The 21,454-nt window shown below is 39.4% G+C and overlaps 1 protein-coding gene across 2 annotated transcripts in view; it reads left to right on the top strand.

The window, feature by feature from the left end:
* The window catches only part of FCER1G (Fc epsilon receptor Ig), a 209,838-nt gene that overhangs the window by 151,419 nt on the left and 36,965 nt on the right, over positions 1–21,454 (top strand). Inside the window, exons 3-4 of one of the 2 annotated variants that reach the window (XM_078668324.1) lie at positions 966–1,025; positions 19,662–19,730. In XM_078668324.1, coding sequence (XP_078524450.1) covers positions 966–1,025; positions 19,662–19,730 — 129 coding nt within the window. The remainder of the gene's footprint in view (positions 1–965; positions 1,026–19,661; positions 19,731–21,454) is intronic. The other variant, XM_078668325.1, reaches the window with a different exon arrangement.

The raw sequence follows: 21,454 nt of genomic DNA, 5'->3' as shown, positions 1-21,454 counted from the left end.
TGTGGAGATCTCCACCTTGAGTGCAGAATTCTTTCCATCCATAAATCCTAGGCATAGGGAAATGGGATTTGACAGCTTTCCAGTAATATTCTTTGCAATATTTGTGAATTTCATAAAGTCCGAATAATATGTGCAGGCCGAGGCTTAGATCTCCATCCATATTTGTAAGACTTTACTGGTGAATAGGCCAGTGGCATAACAAAAAAGAATGCCCCCCTACAGAATGTGAAGAGGAGCCTGATTCTCTCACATCTCACAGACATTCATTGACTTTGGGCTGAATAGGGGCCCTTGACCATGCTTAAGAGCTAGGGGGCCTCTGAAGGGTCAGAGGCACCCTTGCAATGAGGGGCTGCTATTTGTTTATAACCTCTAGCAGCTCCTTTCAGCAAAAGCCCATCTTCTGCTTTGTTTCTATGGAAGCCTGTCCTTCAAGATTCTCTAGATTTAAACCATTGATCTATGTGATTGTCCCATCGTGAATAATGTATCCCATTCCCATCTTGAGATATTGTATGACTAACTACCTTCATCTTCCTAAAATATCCTAATCTCCATACTTTGGGCTCAGAATTAACTCTTTCACTAGTGCTTCCAGGCACAACCCCTTCTAAGCACCACAAAAAGTTAGTAAAGAATAAACTCTACCTGGTTGGTTGGTTGGTTGGTTTGTGTGGTGGCATATGTTAAGATGTATTTTTGTGTAATGGGTTGTTGGTCTTTGGGCAAGTTTCCCATTGCCAAATGCAGTAGATAAAATACAATTGATACTATATATTTCTGGGATTGCTAGTGTCTGGATCTTAGGTACTCTGCGGCCTGCTGAGTTTTGCTGATTATCATATGTATTTGTGCTTATATCTGACGTTTCGTAGATGCTACATGACTCAAAAATACAGCTTCAGACTGCATCATTTAGTTCTCTATACACAGAATAAAATTCTGCTTCATTTTGCCCCTTTCAGATGAAGATGAGGAAACAACAACACCAGCTGAAACAGGGGGCACAGCGAGCAATTTATGAGGTACTCCATTTTATAGCCACATTTGTTTTGGAAACCTTTATGCACTACACCGATCAATCATCTGGAACCTCCTACAGCACTATCTAGACAGGCTAGATGGCAAATGTTAATTTACTGTGTTTTGGAAACCTTTTTTCACTACACTGATCAATCATCTGGAACCTCGTACAGCACTCTCTAGACAGGCTAGATAGCAAATGTTAATTTACTGTGTTTTGGAAACCTTTATTCACTACACTTATCAATCATCTGGGACCCCATACAGCACTCTCTAGACAGGCTAGATAGCAAATGTTAATTTACTGATGGCCACACTGGCGGGCGCATCCAGCATTTTTAACATTGCGGCGGGCGGTGCTTTTAGCACCGCCCGCCGCAATGCTAAAAATGCACATTGTACATTTCAATGCACAATGTGACAGGCACCGTGCGGTGCCTGTCACATTGTACAGTGAAGTGCAGGGGGTACCATAGGTACCCCCCATGTACACCCCCCCCCACTGAGTCCCTGGGGGCCCGCAACGGGCCATCACAGGACATTCCCGCATTCCTTTCCGTGGCGGCAAAGCATGTCCCCGCCTTCACCCTAATATGGATGGCGGTGTCTAACAGACACCGCCACCATATGAAACCCTTTTTCGTCCAGTCAACTCCGTGACGGGGCGGAATAGCGGCGGACGGTCTTTCCGTCCGCCGCGGTCCCCCCACCATAGTAATATGGCGGGGGAGAAATGGGTGGCGGGCGGGGAAGGATGTCGGGTGGATCGCCACCGCCCGCATGGCGGTGGCGATCCCCCCGACATCCTAATGGGGCCCTAAATGCTTTCATAACAGATATTACTTTAGAGGCCAACAATTATGCATTATCGCCCACAGCAACAGGCAATAATGACTGCTAATTAACCATTACTGCAGTAATGAGAAGGAGCTGCTGGAGATGTTCCCTGGAGATGGGGCAAATGATTTATAGTAATTATTGCCCACAGCTAGGGGTGATAATGTGCCCACAGCCTTTGTTTAGTGGGACATGGTTGGTATGCCTCTGGCACAGGAGTTGTCCACGATCGCATGCCTCAGCCAGAGATTTTGAAGTTGTGAATGTGATCGAGACATAACCCTCCACCATGGGTAGACCCTAAAGGCTCAAGTGAAGGGAAACTGAGGGGAACAAAAGCCAAAAGAAAAAGAAAACCTGACGGGGCTAAGTTCTCACCAGACATGGTTTCATGGAGTTATTGCTCCAACCCTCGCTGATGAGAAAAAATGAGCCCAATCTCCTGTGAAAAGACCAAAAACAGAGAGTCAGAACATATGAATGCAGCAGCACAAGACAAGATAAGAGAAGCAGAAGTTCACTCAGAGAGGTGACAGTCTCAGAATGCTCATTGATAGCTCTTTAAGAATGGATCACTAAAATAATATTGATTACCAAAGTATCCCATACACAAATATCGACACATAAATATCGATGTAAAAAATATCGACATCCTATCTTTATAATGTAAAGTACAAAAATATTGAAAAAATAATATAGATGTAAAAAATATCGATTTACAAAATATCGTTTTTTATATATAAAAAAATAATGTTAAATTAATGGAATAATAAAATTGACTTTTAAAAGTTAATTAGTTGTAATGTACATTTTAACAAACATAAATACATTTAATTTTAAAAACGTAAACAAACATATATAAAATGTAATATATAAATGTGTATTTACCTTAAAACAATTAATAAACTAATAATTGTAATTTATTTTAAAATGTTGTAAATACATAAAAATTTACAACTAAATATATATACATATACCTATAACAGGGGTAAAAATTACTATTCCCACTCCAGTGAATGCAACAGTAGGGAAAGTGTTGGATAGCAGAAGGGTAAAAATTACTATTCCCAGCTCCAATTACTGCAACAGTAGGGAAAGTGTTGGATAGCGGAAGGGTAAACATTACTATTCCCACTCCAGTGAGTGCAAAGGAAGGGAAAGTGCAGGATAGCGGAGGAGTAAAAATTTATATTCCCACTGAAGTCAATTCAAAATTAAAAACAAACAAAATATCAATTACGATGCATAAAATGGTAAAAACAAAAAAGAAAACATATATAAAAATAGCAAAAATTACAAAAGATAGAAACATAATATAATTTTGAAAAAATCTAAAAATTACCTACAAACGTAAAAATAATTTACTAACAACTATATTTAAAAGAAATTAATTATAATCAAAAACATTCATTGTAACATACAATTAGTATTTTTTATTTCCTTAGTCTATAACACCACAAAATTCACAACACACATCTAAATTTCTAAAAAAAAAAATGTACCACCATAAATAACATAATTATCAAATAAACAAATATTATTAAATAAAAAACAAATTAAAACAGATACAAATTAATTTACTCACCAAACATTACCCCTATAAAACGAAAATCCACACACAAAATAAAAGTAAACAATTACCATAAATATTTATCAATTGATGAATGAATAATAATGAGCAACTAGTTATTAATTAATAAAGCCCAAAATACTTTCCACATCTACCCCAATAAACATCACAACACACACCTAAAAATCATTACACAATTTCCATACCTCATTTTACATTATTACATTATCAATTAACAACTTATTAATTAATTGAAAATAATTTACTTCCCACCCTTTACCATAATAAACCCCACAACTCACATCTCAAATTAATTACATAATTGGCATATTTCATTTTTTTTTTCATTAATTACCATTAATTTAACAATTAATTATTAATCGATTTTAAACGAATTACTTTGTATCCTAGTCCCCATATAAAACCCACCACCCATTGCAAATATATATATAATTAACTTAATTAATTACTAATTAATTAATTACTCGTAATTAACACACAATTGATAAATAAGTATTAACAAATTAATTCCCACAATTAACACTATAAATTATAAATGAAGTAAATATTAATATATACAAATTATTATTACATTTATTACAATTAACTTACAACCTATTCCCCTACAAAGCCTCAACCTGCTCCTACAAAAAGGACACAATTAGCCTAATCACCTAATAATAATTAACAACAAATTAATAGTTAATAATGAATGAATTCCCACAGTTAATACTATAAAATTTCAAATAAATATTAATAAATAGAAAATATTAAATAATTTATTATAATTAAATTACTTCCCACCCTATTCCCCTAAAAAGCCACAACCCCATCCTAAAAAAACACAATTAACATAATTACCAATTAATTAATTAATAAAAATTAACAACCAATTAATAATTAATTAATAATTAATTCCCACAATTGACACCATAAAATCTAAGTTAAATAATTACTAATACATAAAAAATATTAATTAATTTAGTATAATTAAATTACTTCCCACCCTCTTCCCCTATAAACACACCACCCACTACAGAACCAAAAAATGTAATCAACATAAAAATAGTCATTACTAAAAATGTAACACGTATTAAAAAACAAAAGCAATACTTATACAAAACAATAGATCACATACTTTTAAAATACATGCTAAAATACATACCAGTAATTTCAAAATCGATACTTTAAACAACTATATTTTTGCAAACAACTAAACAATATTTCTTACCTTAAAGTCGATATTCTTGCTGTTTATATTCTTGCTCTCGATATGCCTGTATCACGATATTTCCAACTCAATATTTGTGTATGTTGATATTTATAACTCGATATTCTTTCTGTGCACCCTTTGAGAGTAACTGTCACCTGTTCAGGAAGATTTTTTGAATGGCTGAGCAGATTCAAACTTTCAAATACAGGTTCTAGTAAACTATTATGGTACTTTTCAAAGGTCACCCTTAAACAACTGTAGGAATTATGCCCTTGGAATACTCCTGGTTGATTACTGAATCAAGATATGGACAAAAGTGTGTATCAACTTTATTTTAGTTACCACAAATAAGTGCTATAGTTAACTTCTTGTAAGTGAGATCATACTGTATACCTCAACTCTTGTACATATATTTGTATTTATCCATAGTAGTCGGTGCTCTATCTATCTATGCACATTGAACACCAGCTTAACTAAGTGGAATCTTTGTTTTGCTTATAAAGGAGTAATTCAATATAGGAACTGTTTTTAACTAAATATCTTGATTCCAGCTTTCATTTTACAGAACAAGGAGGTCAAACATGGACTGGCCTATAAGGTGTGATGAAATACAACTTAATTTCTTCCTTTGGAAATCGGTATCTCCCTAAAACATACAAAATTCTTTGTTTCAGGTGCATGATAATCTATTCTCCTGCCATAAGGTTGTCATTTTCCAGTGGATATCAAGACCCTGTTTCCTTTCCAGCGTAACAAATTTGTTCTGGTTTTCTTTTTCGTGTACCTGACCGCGAAATGGTTTGCTTAACAGATATACCGTACGATTCATGTTCACAAAATAGGAAAACATTTTAAAACTTAGATATCCCAGATTTTGCTTGAGTCTTTAAGCCCTATTAGGTAGGTGAACGTTTGCCTACCTTTAATGGCGTGGATTATTCATAAAGTATGTTATGATGTGATAAGTCAGTCACACACACATAAATATATATATATCTATAGATAAAAAGTTAGATATATCTTGATGTTTCATACGACTGGAGTCTCTCAGTACTGAAAATTAAAAAATAGGGCCTTCTGGATGACCAAAGGAGCTCGGCCATTTCGGTACCACTGGTCATGTTCCGGTCTCTCTGTACTGAGCATTATGATTGGCTAACCGTAACTCTGAAGAAAATGTTGCAGCTGCCATTACAGGACTCATTGAATTAGTCATTCTGTCGTAAAAAAAACTTTCAAAAAATTAGTACATGGGATCAGAGTAGGGACATCCTAATCCTCTGGTACTTGTGGGTGGCACCCAGAGGAATTACACCTGAAGCCAAATTAAAAAAAAAGAAATTGGTGGTGAAGAGCTGCGGGTACTGCTGTGCTCCTGCAGAACCCAGCATAGCCAACTCGTACAGTACCATGGGACCCCTGCTGGAAGGGTAGATCAAGCTTCACCCCCATGGTCCCACGGTATCAAACTTCACTAGTTACAGCTAGCTTAGCTTCTGTATGGTCTAGGGTAACCAGATTTTGAGAAGCAAAAACCAGGACAGGTCAGACATAAAAGTAGGACTACCATTTTTCATGCTACTTTTATGGCTGGCCTGTCCCTGTTTTTACATTGCCAGGTAAATGCATGCGTATATATGAGTTTGTGTGTGTGTGTGTGTATATATATATATATATATATATATGCTCATGAATTTACAAGGCTACGTTATGTAAAATTATGTGTGTCAGGACCTCCACTCTGGGCCCCTTTGCCCTTCGCCCCACTCTGTCTTTCCTCTGCTGTAGGCACACAGCTGACCTCTTCATGTGCAGCTTGAAAGAACCAGATAATAATTTAAATCACTTTAGAAGCGTCTCTTGAAAGGATAGCATAGTTTAATGTCTGCTTCTCAGAATGACTTTATCTTTGTCACAAAAACTGGGACATTTATCGAAAATTAAGAAAAGAATTGGGACAGTCCTCTGAAAACCAGGAGTGTCCGGGAAATGTGGGACATCTGGTCATCCTAGTATGGCCTCATGTCATTATTAATTTAAAATATCAGAATACGAAGAGCTACAGAAAAAGAATGGACTTACATTCAACCCTCTTCAACCATTGGCCTTCATGTGTTTTTCATGGTTGGGCAGTGCATGGATAGATAGGCTGCCCATCAATGCCTAGGCAACTGGTGCATGGGTACATTATCACATTTGTAGGTTTTACTGATGGGGTATTAAGTGGTCCTTGTGTTAGACACAGATGCAACTTGAAGTGTAGCTTGTAATTGAGACCTAGGGCCTCATTACTATGTAGGGAGGTTACACCGTTGTGGATACAGGTCCAAGCGACCTCTGGTTGGTGGTCTGGACTGCTGCATGTTGATGCAACCGCACATGAGAGCATATTTACAAGCCCCTTTTGCCACCACAACATCACTTTTTTGGACATTGTTGTGGCGATAGAGGCTTCACCTTATTTACAAAGCAGCGTTAAGGCACCAAACGTGGCCTAACGCTGCCTTGTAAATAAGGCATCCTTTCACGCTATACTTAGCATGAAAGGGTAGGGCAATGGGTGTTGCGGCCAACACCCATCGATTTTGCCGCTGCCCCATATTTACAGGCGTGGCATAAATATGGGGCAGCGCCAAAATTAAGACCAGGGAAAACCTGCAGCACACATGGAAACAGCAAAACGCCATTGATTGCTTATGAGCAGGAAGGTGTCCCTTCCTGCACATCAACAATCATTAAAAACACCATTTAAAGATTGTTTTTGTCCAGGAAGGCACACCTTCATACACAAAAACAAACTTCCTCTGCAATGCAGACATCCTTGCACTATGTTGCAAGGGTGCCTGTGTTTGCGCTAGGCAGCTAAATATTGTTGTAAATATTGTTGTAAATATGGTGCAGCCTTGTATTACAGAAGAGGCTTAGCATGGCGTAAAGCCCAGGAGGCTAACGCTGCGCTTTGTCACTTCCATTTTAAATATACCCCCAGGTGTGGTCGCAAACTCCCTTTTCTGTATGGGAGCTTGTGCTACGGTCAGAAACCCATACAGGAAAGGGAGTTTGTGTTAATCCATGCGCCGTGTGGCAGGCACCTCAAGGTGCCTGCCACATGCTGCAGCCATCAACAGAGGGGCCCCATAGGTGCCCTGTAGGACCCTAACCAGAGGCCGCAGGAAGAAGGGGGGTCTGCTATGGGCCCCCAAAACTCACTTTCCAACAGGCTTCCCATGTTGGAAAGCCCGGCATGGAAAGCCTGTCAGAAACCGAGCATGGTAATCTGGGTGGCGTAAAACGCCATCCAAAGGGATTATGTGCCTGGTCGGAATTGCAGACGGGTTCATTGATCCTGTTGGAAACCAGCCGGAATGTCTGGCTGGTTTCAAAACCGACAGCCTCCATTGTAATGAGGCTGTCAGTTTTGAAACTGCAATGAGGCTTGGGAAGCCTCCAAACTGCGTTCAGTAGCTTTTCAAGCCTCATCGTAATAAGGCCTCTAGTCTGTATACTTTGATGTTTTTATTTTTCCACGACAATTAAATTTTAACTGCTGATATATTGATTTTTTTTTTTGTTTGGAAAGTGGATACAATTGCAATTCTTTAACCATTCATAAAGAGACGTGTACCCACGAATCACCCTTCTTCATTCATTTTGTTCACTCTACTTTCTGGATAACATGTATTTACAGATGTGTTTGTTCACAAAGTAAATGTGCATGCACCTACGCTTTTTTGAAAATGCGATAAAAAAACTGTCCTTTTGTGAGAAGCTCTCTACTATTCGATATTTTGCTTTGCAAGCCCTTTATGTTAATCAATACAAACTTCATTTTTTTTACATGTTTTGCCCTACTTTAATAGTACATCTTAATTCTGTTAATTCATTCTGTTGAGCAAAAAAACCCTTGTTCCAACTTCCATTCTGGTTTAGCCAAAGATGTTGCTTTCTTATTAGATTTTCTTTCTAGGACAACCGGGGCCAATTTACATAGCTGTGCCCAAGTTTCATTAAAGATGTTCACTAACAAAAAAGCCAGACGCGCTTGTTTAAATAAAACTCACACGCCATTGGTGTAGGATAAAATACATAATCACCCATAATATTAGTTGCTCAAAGACAAGAATCACAATTATGTCGAAAAAAAACAATTTGTTGATGTATCCTTTCCCCTTTATCCGAACAATCTCACACATATGGGTTTGACGGGTATCACTTCTTTGTCTGAACGCACTGCAATTTACTTAAGGGATTAGGTAACTAATCATGGGCTTACTTCTTCATTGAGGAGTGTTGAATAGCGCAACAAATGACACCATGCAGGACCCTACTTAGTTAGTATTTTTTTATTGTAGGACCATGGGTAATGAGAAACTGTTCCTGGCATGTTGAATTTTGGCGTGAGGGAGCACAATGGGCTAACAGTAGCTCTTAAAATTAGAAAGAGTGAAAGAAGATAAATAAAAGTTACCCATTAAACTAAAAATGTGTACAATTTCCTCCTACATCTTACTAGATCTGTGGGATCACTATATTGTGTTTGAAGCAGGTACCTGGAGCAATATTGCATCCATAACATTACCTAACACTGTATCATCACAATAAGTAGATGTGAAGATAAGAATAAAAAGTATATACTTCCCTACGTACACTTACTTTGATGATATACCATTATTTGATGTAGTAGATTCAATATTTGTGCTGGTCGCAAAACACATCTTTGATATTTTGATTTACGTCCTCTCTGATCAACTCCCTTTGCTTGAGACAGTTTGTGAACTCAGGAAGTGCCAAGTCATACTACTGTAAGATGTCTTCTCAACCCTCAACAAAAGGATAAGATTGTACAACCTAACCACTTACACATCAACAAGCCAATATCTCACCAGATCTGCTGGGTATCTGTTAGACACAGATCACAGAGGACTTCATTCACCTTAACCACTTTGTCCCCAATGCACCTTCCACGTCTTCCAACTGTGAGGTCCTCACAGGAGAGCTCTACTCACTGACTGTGAACTACAAACTTGTCTTCAAAGCACACATATGCAAACTTAAGGAATGAGGTGAGCATCCAATCCTCTAATCTGTTCATTGACAAAATGTAACAATTGTTTTGCCCATAAACAAAAATGTGTAATGATTTTATTTAATGCATTGTTACTGCACTGCCCCAAATAACATCTGTGTCACAATGCATAAATACAACACAAATACAAAGTATCATACCTTTCTGGCAAAAGAGTTCAACCTCCTCCTTAGAAGTTGTAACAAATTCATGTTTTATATTATGTTGCAAAACAGTGTGTCAGTATTCCCTGCACTGCTTCAGCACTGGTAGAAACACTGGCACTTGATGGAGGTTGTTCCTTCATCTGACAAATTTACACTTCCCACTTCATATCTATTTCCTGTACCAGACCCAAAGTAGAATCAACCACTTGCAGACTGTGATGACAACTTTAGTATTGTGAGGTGCTGATCTTTGAAAGGTCATAATCTGCTGTTTGACAGTTTCTGTTTGGCCATGAAGGAAGATGTGGAGACCTGGCCAGATGTTTTTGTTCTTCTTTCTTGCTCTACATTCAGGCAGTAATACACGAGTCATCTATTCCTGGCGAGGTTTGATACAGATTTGTTAAGAAAACATTTGCAACCTAATTTCAAACCTCTGCATAAGAAAATTCCTTATAGGCTTTTGAGGTTGGTAGGAATCTTGACATGTTGACAAGCGGTACAGTTCCTCGTCCTCACTGGGAATAATTACATTGGTGACGGGTAGGGGAAGCGGGGAATAAAATGGATAGGAGTTTCGCTATGTGCCTCCTTGTCAGTTTTTGTATGCACCCCATTGCGTTGGATGACTTTAGAATAAATAGACCTCAAATTGGGATGTGAACCTCTGTGAGGCATAGGGAATAGAAAACAGATGGCATGCTGCCTGCCATAGAAGAATCAGACATATTATAGTATACATAAGCAATACTTCAGTAGCAGAGAGACCTTACAGAACAGGAAATATAAATACATGTTTCCTCATTCCCTTTACTTAAGGAAAGAGTTGTTAGGTAGCAGGCAGCCTGTTTATGAGGGCCACATATCGGAGTCATACCCAAAAGTGAACTCCAACCCACATGCCTAAGCCTGTTGAAGGTTGGGGTTCTTGAGGAATTTAGTGACACCCTGAGAGTCTGAGGTAGGTAGGGTCTAGGCTGCTTGCCCTGACACCCTTCAATTCGCAGGTAGATGAAGAGCCGCACAGTGGCACAGTGGCACTGGGTCACGATGCAGGCTCATGGATTCCACCCCAGAAGGAGATGGCAGCCAGTAGTCTTTGAGACAGAGATGAGACAAAAACTTAACATGCTGTGAGGACACAGGTGGCCGAGTACGGGCATCACATAGGTAATCAGGAACAATGCCAGAATGTTTCCAATTCGTATGATGAGTAGTGACTAAAACGGTCATGTAAACGGAACATGTCATGATTCTCAGGGATCTGGAGATCTTTGTGACTGGTCACTCTTTGGTGGTAACTTTGTTTGGAATTCATGAAACTAAGAAGTGACAATTCCCTGGGAAAGGTTTGTCCTTTATTCTGATGGTTACATTTCTTGACAAAGAGCCACAGAGGACCGTGAGGTGGGGACAGGATCATGAGGTATGTTTCACATATGGAGTTAGATTAAACAAATCCTTCTCCACTACAACAAACATCAAGCCATAACATTTGTTATAAGCATGTTCTGGCCCCTTTCACAACAATTATCTGTGAGTTTGAATGAACAATGGGCCTGAATCAGGGCTCTGGTGGTTTAACACAAGGCAAGCCGCGTGGTTGGAGGCCCTATGGGAAGCTTCTAGGAAGGAAGGGCGCTGAAAGTCGTGGTGAAGTAACATATTTTGGTTGAGTGACTAGGAGCCATTGGTGTTTGATTGCATGAACTTCTGTGAATGGGAGATCACAAGTGTTGAATTTTCAAGACTATGGAGGGGTTGAGTGCATCTCTCTGAAGAGGGAGGAGTGGCACTCATGGGTGGCGCCTGTTGGGGAGGCAGCATACCCATCGGAGAGGCCCTGTTGAGATACGACCTTGCCAAGCCCAACACGGGTAGCAGGGATGATGCCTCAATCATTCAGAGGGACTGTGTTAGGCTAGGGCCCTTGCTTTTTAGAGCCACTGGCAGGCAGATTCCATGAGGTTCTGTATGTGATGCATCTTGTTTACATAAGGCTCAATGTGATGCAGAGGGTGGAGAGATTGTGGCAGTCGCAGGCTTGCCATTTTCTTGTGAAGAAAGTAAATGGGTGCCACACATTGAATCACAATTATGGGCTATAGGCCCAGTTGGTCAGTTTAACGACACAATTAGTAGCTATTCTACTTTCTCAGAAAGAAAACCGGACCTGTCTCAAAGACATTGAATCACTGTTGTTACAATTCACCTTGCATTTCTATGACCGACATCTCACGTATAGCCCGACAAGCTGTGGAACCAAGAGGAGCATTGTAGGGTTGGCCTGAAAGTGGTGAGCTTGATGGCCATGGTGCCTCACTGCTTATTCGGCTTTTCTCCCAGAGTAGGCGTAAAACACTTCTGTGTGTTATAACACAAGGGAGGAAGAAGGTGCTCCTGACCTTCCCGGAGAAGAGAAGGTCGTCACCGCACTATCGTGATATTAGATATTGTAGGAGGACGTGCAGAATGACTGCTTAAGCGGACCCCTTTTCACCCAGTGCATCCGCTATGCAGGCGGCTGTGGTTATTCCATATACATCTGTAGACCTGAATCAGTGTCTGCCAAATAGCATTTGAGAGTCTAGCACCAAGGACCTGTTGTGCATGGTGCTTTTTTAAGGATACTCAAAGGAGTGTCTTTTCTGAGACCACAATCCAGCCGAAGGAAGTGACATCATGCTAAATGGAAGTGTGCAGGTTACAAACATTGCGATAGCACAGTGTAAGCTCATTCACCTTCCCTTTCAGTCACTTACTAATCTGCATTCCACACAAACTAAACCAAATCTTTGGTTCACCACCAAAATCACCTTGTTCATTTACGTTTATGAAAGGGCAATGATGAGAATAAAGCTGGCTCTGGCTTTTTAACAATTTTATGCTTGATGTACTCCTATGTGCCAATTTGATCTTATTATCTATTTGATATCCTTGTCTTTTTTAAATATTGAAAATGACTTTATTAACCACAATAATTAAATTGATTTAATTTGATTTTGGTATCAATCTTGACACATGCTCCCCCAGTAATTAAATCGCAGTTTAAACTCGAAATATCCTGGAAGAAACTCAAAAAAAGTTACTCACCTCTAGAGACATGTATGAGGTGCTATACATCTCACTGACATTACATGGAACTGGGGGATTGTAAGTGTCTTTTGCAAGGGAATTAACTAAAATGGATCTGGAGATGCGAAGAAACTTTAGAGGAGCGGCTAGGATATTTGTTTGGACTGTTAGGGATACACAACCTTTGATATTGTATGTTGTGAATCTGTAACTTTGTAGATGATGAAAGAAGAGTAGAGTTATAATGAGTTGCTACTTGGAGTCACTGCATTTGTCCAAGACCTGGGGCATTGTGGACCATTTTTCTTCTTTGTCTGCTGAGCCTGGTAGAGCTGTTTTTCATTCTTTGTAATAGGATGAACAGATTCTCATTCAGCCGGTGGGTAGGACATGGCTGGGTCAAAGATGCCCACATGAGATTCAAGGTGGAAAGAGGAAGTCTAGAAATGTTTGCTCAGATGGTGGTCCATGTTTATGCCGAGTCATTTGTCAGACCTTAGGTTCTGGAATAATGAATTATGGTTTGTGGGTAGGTTTGCACAATTTCCTTCTGCTAGTATTTTAAGGTGATCTGTAGTTGTTCAGTTGGGAAGCTATATGGGTGGATGAAGCACTCTCATGCAGATTTGGTTGGTGGTTACTGAAGTGTGAAGCAGCTGTGAAGGATGCTCTGAGGAGCCATGTTATGGACAAGAGCCGCATCCACATCATAAATGTTGATAAGTAAAACCTACCAGGGAAAGCATGCGTAATTAAATAACGGAATGTGCACATTTTGGTGGAGTCAGCAACAGAATCTGGAAGTTGTGCCCCATTATTAGGGCAGTAATTGTAACTGGGTGCTATTTGTTGATTACACATGATATATTCTGATCTCTATGGTATTGGAATATATTGGACGCAATAAATATCGTACCCCGTGGCCTTGTTGTCACTGACATAGGAGTAAAAATCTAGTACCTTATGTACTTGAGTTTCACGTGGTGCAAAGAAGGTGGCGACAGTGTATAACGTACGAGCATGCTGCACATTACCAGGGTCTCTGTGAATTGAAAGAAAGTGTAGGCCAAAGACATAAACAAAAAAAAGCTTTATTGCACTCGGCTGAGGATATTAAGAGTGGGTAATGCTTTTAATTTGCCTCCGTACAATTATTGCCCTGAACCAAAGATGAGAGCCCCTCACAAGGAAAAGGAAAACCTATAGCCGTTATGGCTCAACCGACTGTTGGTAAAGGGTTATTGGTCGCCTTAATTTCATTCAACACTGACAAAAACAGACCAGCTCTGTATGCTTCATGTCTCTACCCCTGTGCCAAGAATGCTTGTAAGGAGTTGTGAATGGTGTTTGGTTTAAGCTTTCTTATTGGCTGAGTCAATCTATGCATTCAGATCAAGGTGCCAATGGGTGTTATTTTTATCCATCTCAGTGGGACGCCTGCCATCAAAGATGAAGTCTACACTTAGGGCCTGATTCTGATGCGGTTAGGAAAGCATCCCCACCAAGGGCCTGATTCTGATGCGGTTAGGAAGGCCTCTTAATGGCATCTTCTCCTTCCAAATCAGTGTCTTCCCGACCCAGGGCCCAATTATGATGCTGTTAGGAACCTATGCTATCATTGAAGTCAATGGGAGTCCAACCAAATCATATCTCGAAGCATCCGGATGCATCTTACTTCGTCGGTCGGACTCTCTCGATCCGAGTGGGTCGGAAACCATTTCCAGACGCATTCGGTCTGGAAGCTTTCCAAGCCGCATCAAAATCAGGCACTACATTGCAACTTTCAGGCGACACACATTATAGATTATCTACCATTTTTTGCCATTTAGATTCTAACAACCTTTGCTTTCCAGGTTTTCTTTTTTCCAGGTTCTCTCGAAGGTACCAAACCGACTTTTATTCCTTTTGTTATAATAATATGTTTACAGTCTCAGGCACCTATGCAAAGATATGCTTGGATACAAAGATTGTAACTGATGTTGGAAGAACTATGAGTTTTTCAAAGACCACCACCACCAAGACTGAAAAGTTTCTGGAATACGGAATGAAGGACTCATGTGGTACAAGGTCTTCCTGTTTAAAAATTTAAGATCCCACGTTGTGTCATCGCCATTCTCCATCAAGTTGTGGGAAGCTATCGCAAAACTGGGTGCAGTTCATGAACACAGAAATAAAGTTCCATCTTTCTAAGCAACTTAATTTTATTTACTTCATCAATACTGTACAAGCAAAAGGGTGGAAAGATAAACTGAGACTCCAGAGTCTTTAATTCATGGATATCTCAAGGAACTAAATACATTTTTTTCTTTAGGCTTGGAGGACACTGATTGCAATGTAGTACTCAAATCAGTCTTTTTCCTATGGGAGCCGATAATTTACTAATGAAATCAATCTTTTCCTATGGAAGCCGATAATTTACAAATCAAATCAATCTGTTCCTATGGAAGCCAATGATTTACTAATTAAATCAATCTTTTCCTATGGAAGCCGATAATTTACTAACGAAATCAATCTTTTCCTAGGGAAGCCGATAATTTACTAACAAAATCAATCTTTTCCTCTGGAAGCCGATAATTTACTAATGAAATCAATCTTTTCCCATGAAAGCCGATTATTTTCTAATTAAATCAATCTTTTCCTAAGGAAGCCAATAATTTACTAATTAAATCAATCTTTTCCCATGGAAGCAAATAAGTTACTAATGTGATCGTTCTCTTCCTATAAAAGCCAAAGTTGCCTTTCCTATTGGCATTTTCTGTCAAATGATCGCATGTCTGTTTCAGGTGCTCACTTGATGGACAGTTTTGCTAACTTCAATTTCTGTTTTTGCTTCCCTGCTTTGGCTCCTCTTCTAATAATTAATACTAATTAATGAATTCTTCAACACTTCAAACATTCTAGATTTACATGCAGTGCAATATCCCAGTGGTTGAGTAGACGTGTATCTATGGATACATATCACTTTAAAATATATGGCACTTTCTACTAATTCAGTTTAATCCCTGTTATTGACTATCCTGCAATGTGTGAATCCTCAAATCTGTTACATTTGCAGTTGATTTGTTTTAGATCATCACAATGTTTTTCATTTAGTATACTTTCAGCCACTGTGATTTTTCTAGACTTTGTATTCATGGACAATTTAGTGTTCCTGGTCTTTTCTCCTCTGTTTCCTATAGACTCTTTGACCTGTCTCAAAAGTCTGTCTTTTTTTTTTTTTTTATAAATCGTTTTATTGTTTTAAAGCAAAAAAATAAACAGACATATCCGGCGCCATATATACATCCAATGATAACAGGGTGAATTGGTACAAAAACAGGATAAACGTAGAGCAGTAAATTTGCAAGAGGCCCGCACTATGAAGCACAAAATAAAATTTGCATCAGTATAATCGCTAAACAGTTTAGATGCGGATCCTCAAAACCCTCCCACCCATGAATCAAAACAGGAGAATCATGGCAACCAGACACTAGAAGGTAGGGATCAAAGTCAGGATATTTCGCCGAGATTACGAGTAAAGGAGAGATTAAGAAAAAATTGAAAAATAAAGCGAGAGAAAAAAAAGAAACCACATGGGCGATAACAAAAAGAAAACAATAAACCCATCCCCCCACCCTGCACCCCTGCAAACGGCTATCGCCTAACCCCCAGTAGCAGCGTGCCTGTCGCCCCAACTAACTAAGTTCTTAAAGAAGAAATCTACCAAAGTAGAGAAGAGAAGTGGAGGAGGGCATATTCGTACAGGCTCCCGGTCGCCCCTCCCCCCCGCCTGACCCAAAAGTCCCCAGATTGAAATCAAGAAATTTATCGGACAACAAATACGTGTCCCTACAAGGGAAACTTCTAACACCGCCCAGCCTTCCTAAAGCATAGTTTTAGCAGATCCCGTATCCATCATACTTAAATCAAACCCAGTCTTTCAATCTCATCCTTGCCCCTTCCGATCAGACGCATGAGTCCCCTCCGGACAAACCAACTCATCCACAGGACAGTCCGAGTACGAAGTAAATGTAATAGAACTCAATGCAAGACAAAGCAGAAGAACGAAAGTGCCGTGAATACCGTCAGGACCAGAGACTCCCTTCCCCGTTATGAACTCCCAGTGTTGATTCGTTCGCCATCTTAGCGGCTCCAATGTATAGGGGAGTGACGCAGTCTCATTCCGATAACAGTTCTCATCAAAAGTCTCTGGAGTGGGAACATCAATTAGTCCTTCCATAGTCGGCAACAATCGTAGGCTTAACAATCCACCGGTGGCATCGAGCTTGTTCTCATCGTCCAAAACACTGGTCAAAGGCACCGACACCTCACAGAGTATGGGCTTTACTTCCTCCATCAGAGTGTCCATCTTGGGTATCGCGGTCGTCACTGTTTCTTGTAGTGAAGTAGGGTCCGGTCCAATTCGTACCATGTCAGACAAACGCTCCACCATCGTCTGAAAGCGGCCTTCAACGTACACATGAAGTGACCCAATGGCTGCCAACACAGTTCGTAGCGACGGGTCGCTCTCGGTCCGTTCCGCCACCCCTCGATCAGTGACGGTCATGATTGCTTCCCCTAGCGAGCGCGATCTCTCAAAGGGAGGCGGGCGAGTCAGGAACGGTCGACTGCAGATGGAGACCCATCAGTTGTTCCGATGATATCCTAGGTCCGCCATCGCAGGCGGAGATCCCAACCCAGCGAACACCAGCGGGCCCTTTACCGGGTCACCGGGCAGGACCCCCGTCCACAGATGCAACCGTTGGGTTGTCACCCCTCCTCCGACTTTCACCAAGGCAGCCAAACGTCCTCCGCAGCAATCCGAAAAAGCGAAGAAAATTTCTTTGACTTCGGTAGACCGGACCCAATCACACCACCACAGCCGATGTTGTTTAACTGAAACCCGGATGGGCCAGTACTCGATACCCCGGCTTCTGGGCAGATCTAGGCAGCAAACTTCCACTCAACATTTCTTCGTCAGGCAAACAGGTAGAGATCTCGGGATAGCACCGTTAATCTCACGGTGGCTGGGCGCAAGGACAGGATAAATGGCAGGATATTCCGGCGGGAGTCAGAGGTCGGCGGAGCCGGGAGCCTACGCGGCCATCTTGGTTGCTATCGTGGCTCCTCAAAAAAAAGTCTGTCTTAACACCTATATAATTCAGTGTGGTTTACCATATCTCAGAATACGTTACGTTTTTCCTCTGATTCATCTCTGGTCTCTCTCAAATTAACAAATGTCTTAAGGCAGTATGTTTCCTAATGGCAAGCATCTTCTAATCCCTAATTTCCTTGTCTATTTTACTCTTGTCTCATGCATCTCGGACCTCTAGGGGAGTGTGAGATTCACATAGTGTGACTTTTTGCATAATTAAGCAAAACTTCTGAAAAATATGCAAACTTTCCCTAAATGTAAACACGTCATTCAGTGCTCTACATGCATCATCAAAGTGCACCCTCAAGTTTATTTCAGACACTAGAACACAGTTGTCCTAAACGAATAGCACAAACAACGTTCTGGTCATTTATGATGTTCCAGTTCGCTTGTGCTATTTGCCCCAGAATGGCACATGATTTAACAATGTGGCATAATGGCGAAATTTCAGGAGTTTTACATGACTAGCTAAATGAAAATTTCCAGAAAGAACACAATATTACCCCAGCATAATGTAAATTTTGCCCTGGCCTACGAACCCCATTAAATTTGCAGTGTGCTCCTTCTCTGCTTTGTCTTTAGTAACTCATGTTATCCATCCATGCTATTTTCACTTTGTAAGTCCTTGTGTCTTAATACTTCAATTTTGAACATGTTTGGCATGAATTCCCAAGAGTCACTCTGCGGTGTGGTGTCTTTTATCATTTGCGATTTCGCTTTTCCAAACTCCTGCCAGAAATATCTGGTATTCTGATCCCTTTGCATATATTTATTCAGAGTCCACTATCATATCCATGCTTGTCATAGATTGACTGTGTACATTAACATCCGAGGGTGCTCCTCTGATTTCAATGGACTCCATCTCATCTCTTCTGATCTATGTTTACTCTTTTGTTTCACATATAATTATATTCTTCCTTAGCTCGATTTGCATCAACTGATTCTTCTAGGATTTGTAGCGTAAGACTTTGGAGTCCATCTCTTCTAATGGCTGATAAAACAACCTAATGCTTGCAAATATTCAGAAATTGTGGTTCATTATTTCTTAAGATAAAACTAGATAATTCTACATGGCACAGAGCTTTTCTTCACCTCCAGAAGTGAATTTCACTTTCTGGGTTTAATAACTCAAAGCAAATTTATCCAAAGACACTAAGAAAAACTATTTGCTCTTGCAAGATTCAATGTGACCATAATACAAAAAAATCCACAGAGAAGTGCCAATCAACTACTTGAACAGTCATCATTAGCCTGAAGTTTCAGGACCACACTTTACATATTAAAGGGGCAATATGAAGTCTACCGAAGGAGTACGCCATTATGAAGGCCCTTACAGTCTGTAGAGGAGACCCACCATTTCAAGGCGCTCTCGTTTGGCGCAATCATATTAGATAGCTAAGGGGTGGCCATCCTCTATGACTTTTGCAAGTCTTGAAACCTTGTCGATCCTGAGGCTTCTCTTAATTTTTCCATTTGTGCCTCCTACTCAGCTATCCCAAGAGCTTCTAAACAGAAAATATTGTGTGATCCCAATCCTATCAATCTCATTGGTCACAATGACTATTGTATCTCTGCAGCCACTGCAGTCTGCCGACAAGCAAATTTACAGTGAAATTCCAAAGATGGATGATCTGGGAATTGACAAGGTAGGTTCTACTTGCAGTCATGTTTGAAAATGAGATTGTTTGCTGGTGCATTAAATTGTTTAGAAGGCAATAGAAAGTGTTTCAACCTTAGCTACCGAAAGTCTGAAAATGTCAATATGAATGTCCATAACCCATATAGCTACAAAGATGTTTTTTATTTACACAAAGTGAATTCTAGTTAGGGTTGTTTGTACAGTTTACCTCCTCATGTCTCTATTCTACTTTTGTTGTGAAGTGAAAAGGACCCACTGGGAAATTCAATAGTGCAATAAAAATCCCCTTGGCAACCAATTAGAGAACACAATAGAAAAATGAACATGTAAATGGAACTAAATATTTCTCAAAAGAGAGATGACTATGATTATCAACGAATGATGAATTAAGAGACAGATGATTATTATTACCAATGAATTAATAATTTAGCCACAACCTTAGTTTTAACTTGTACTTATTGTATGGCTTTTATGTTTATTGTATTAGATTTAGTCTGTTTTGGTCTTTTCACTTGTTTAAACTGTGTTTCTTTTTAATATTGTTTTTAACTTGAACATTGATTTCCTTTTTCAATGTATTGTAGATGTGTTGTGAGACAATTTCATAAAATAATTTTGTGGTCTTTATACCCTATATACATAAGGGATAACATTTGACTTTTATATTACCTGTGAATTAAATTAAATATTTAGTTCTATTTACATGTTCTTTTTTACCTATATTTCTCTATTGTGTAATATCTAATTGGTTGCCAAGGAGATTTTTATTGCACTGTTGTCTATTCTACTTTTGAACACTTTGGGGTAAGACGAGGGATATTTTCCGAGGTCTCCTGAAGTAACAACTGTGGGCTCGATTTGGTCAGTAAATTGCAAAAGCACTTGTCACTTCCACTGACATATTTGAATTCATACGTGTTGAGTGGTAGAGGCTCCTGTCATACATTTGCTGAGGTGGCATCTTTCAGCTGATAATTTGAAAATTGTACATTATGCAAAACGTGGAGTTTCAGCATTTTATGTAACATGAAACTTCACTTCATTTAGGCCATAAAATATACCTTTTCCTCCAACCAGAAATTTTCCCTGCCACGATCTTGCATAAAAATTGCACATGAAATGTCTTTGTGTCCAATTTTCATGTGAGACGGGGACAATCGTGTTTGACGTAATTTTCTGGTAATGTTCTCCTATTATGAAAAATAAATGGTCATGAATTTGTAACACACCTACAGAATATACCATTTCCTCTTTGTTTGTTTTTTCAAAATGATAGTTGCTTTGAAACGTAAGTAGGACAAACAGTTGAGACAGCTACGTGAAGTAATACACCTTTAAAGGGCAAAATTAACATACTTGGCTTTGTTGACTCAAAAGTAATAATTAAAAAAAGCTATACGAATACTTAAACTGTTTACATAAACTGCATTATTAAAAATAAAACAATCTCAATTTAAGTAATTCTGCAGTTGCTGTGAAGCATACCTAAGCGCCCCGTTTTCGCTGTGTTAGCAGTACATAATGTGTTTTGAGCCTAAGCTGTATGGTGAAGGTCAATAGTCATATGGGACACAAAATTAATTTTAAGTTAGTGCACTTTCACGATGCTGTATTCTTTTTCACAGAACAGCATCACAGTGCAAAAGATAAGGGTTTAAATTTCAAAGCCAATATGGGAAGAGGGGCAGCACAGAACACTGACACCATCATTTTGTGAAAAAGGCCGCTTTA

The sequence above is a fragment of the Lissotriton helveticus genome, chromosome 12 (genome assembly GCF_964261635.1).
Source record: "Lissotriton helveticus chromosome 12, aLisHel1.1, whole genome shotgun sequence".
Lineage (NCBI taxonomy): Eukaryota > Metazoa > Chordata > Amphibia > Caudata > Salamandridae > Lissotriton > Lissotriton helveticus.
The sequence above is the reverse complement of the archived record's forward strand: the minus strand, read 5'-3'. Positions and strand labels throughout refer to the sequence as shown.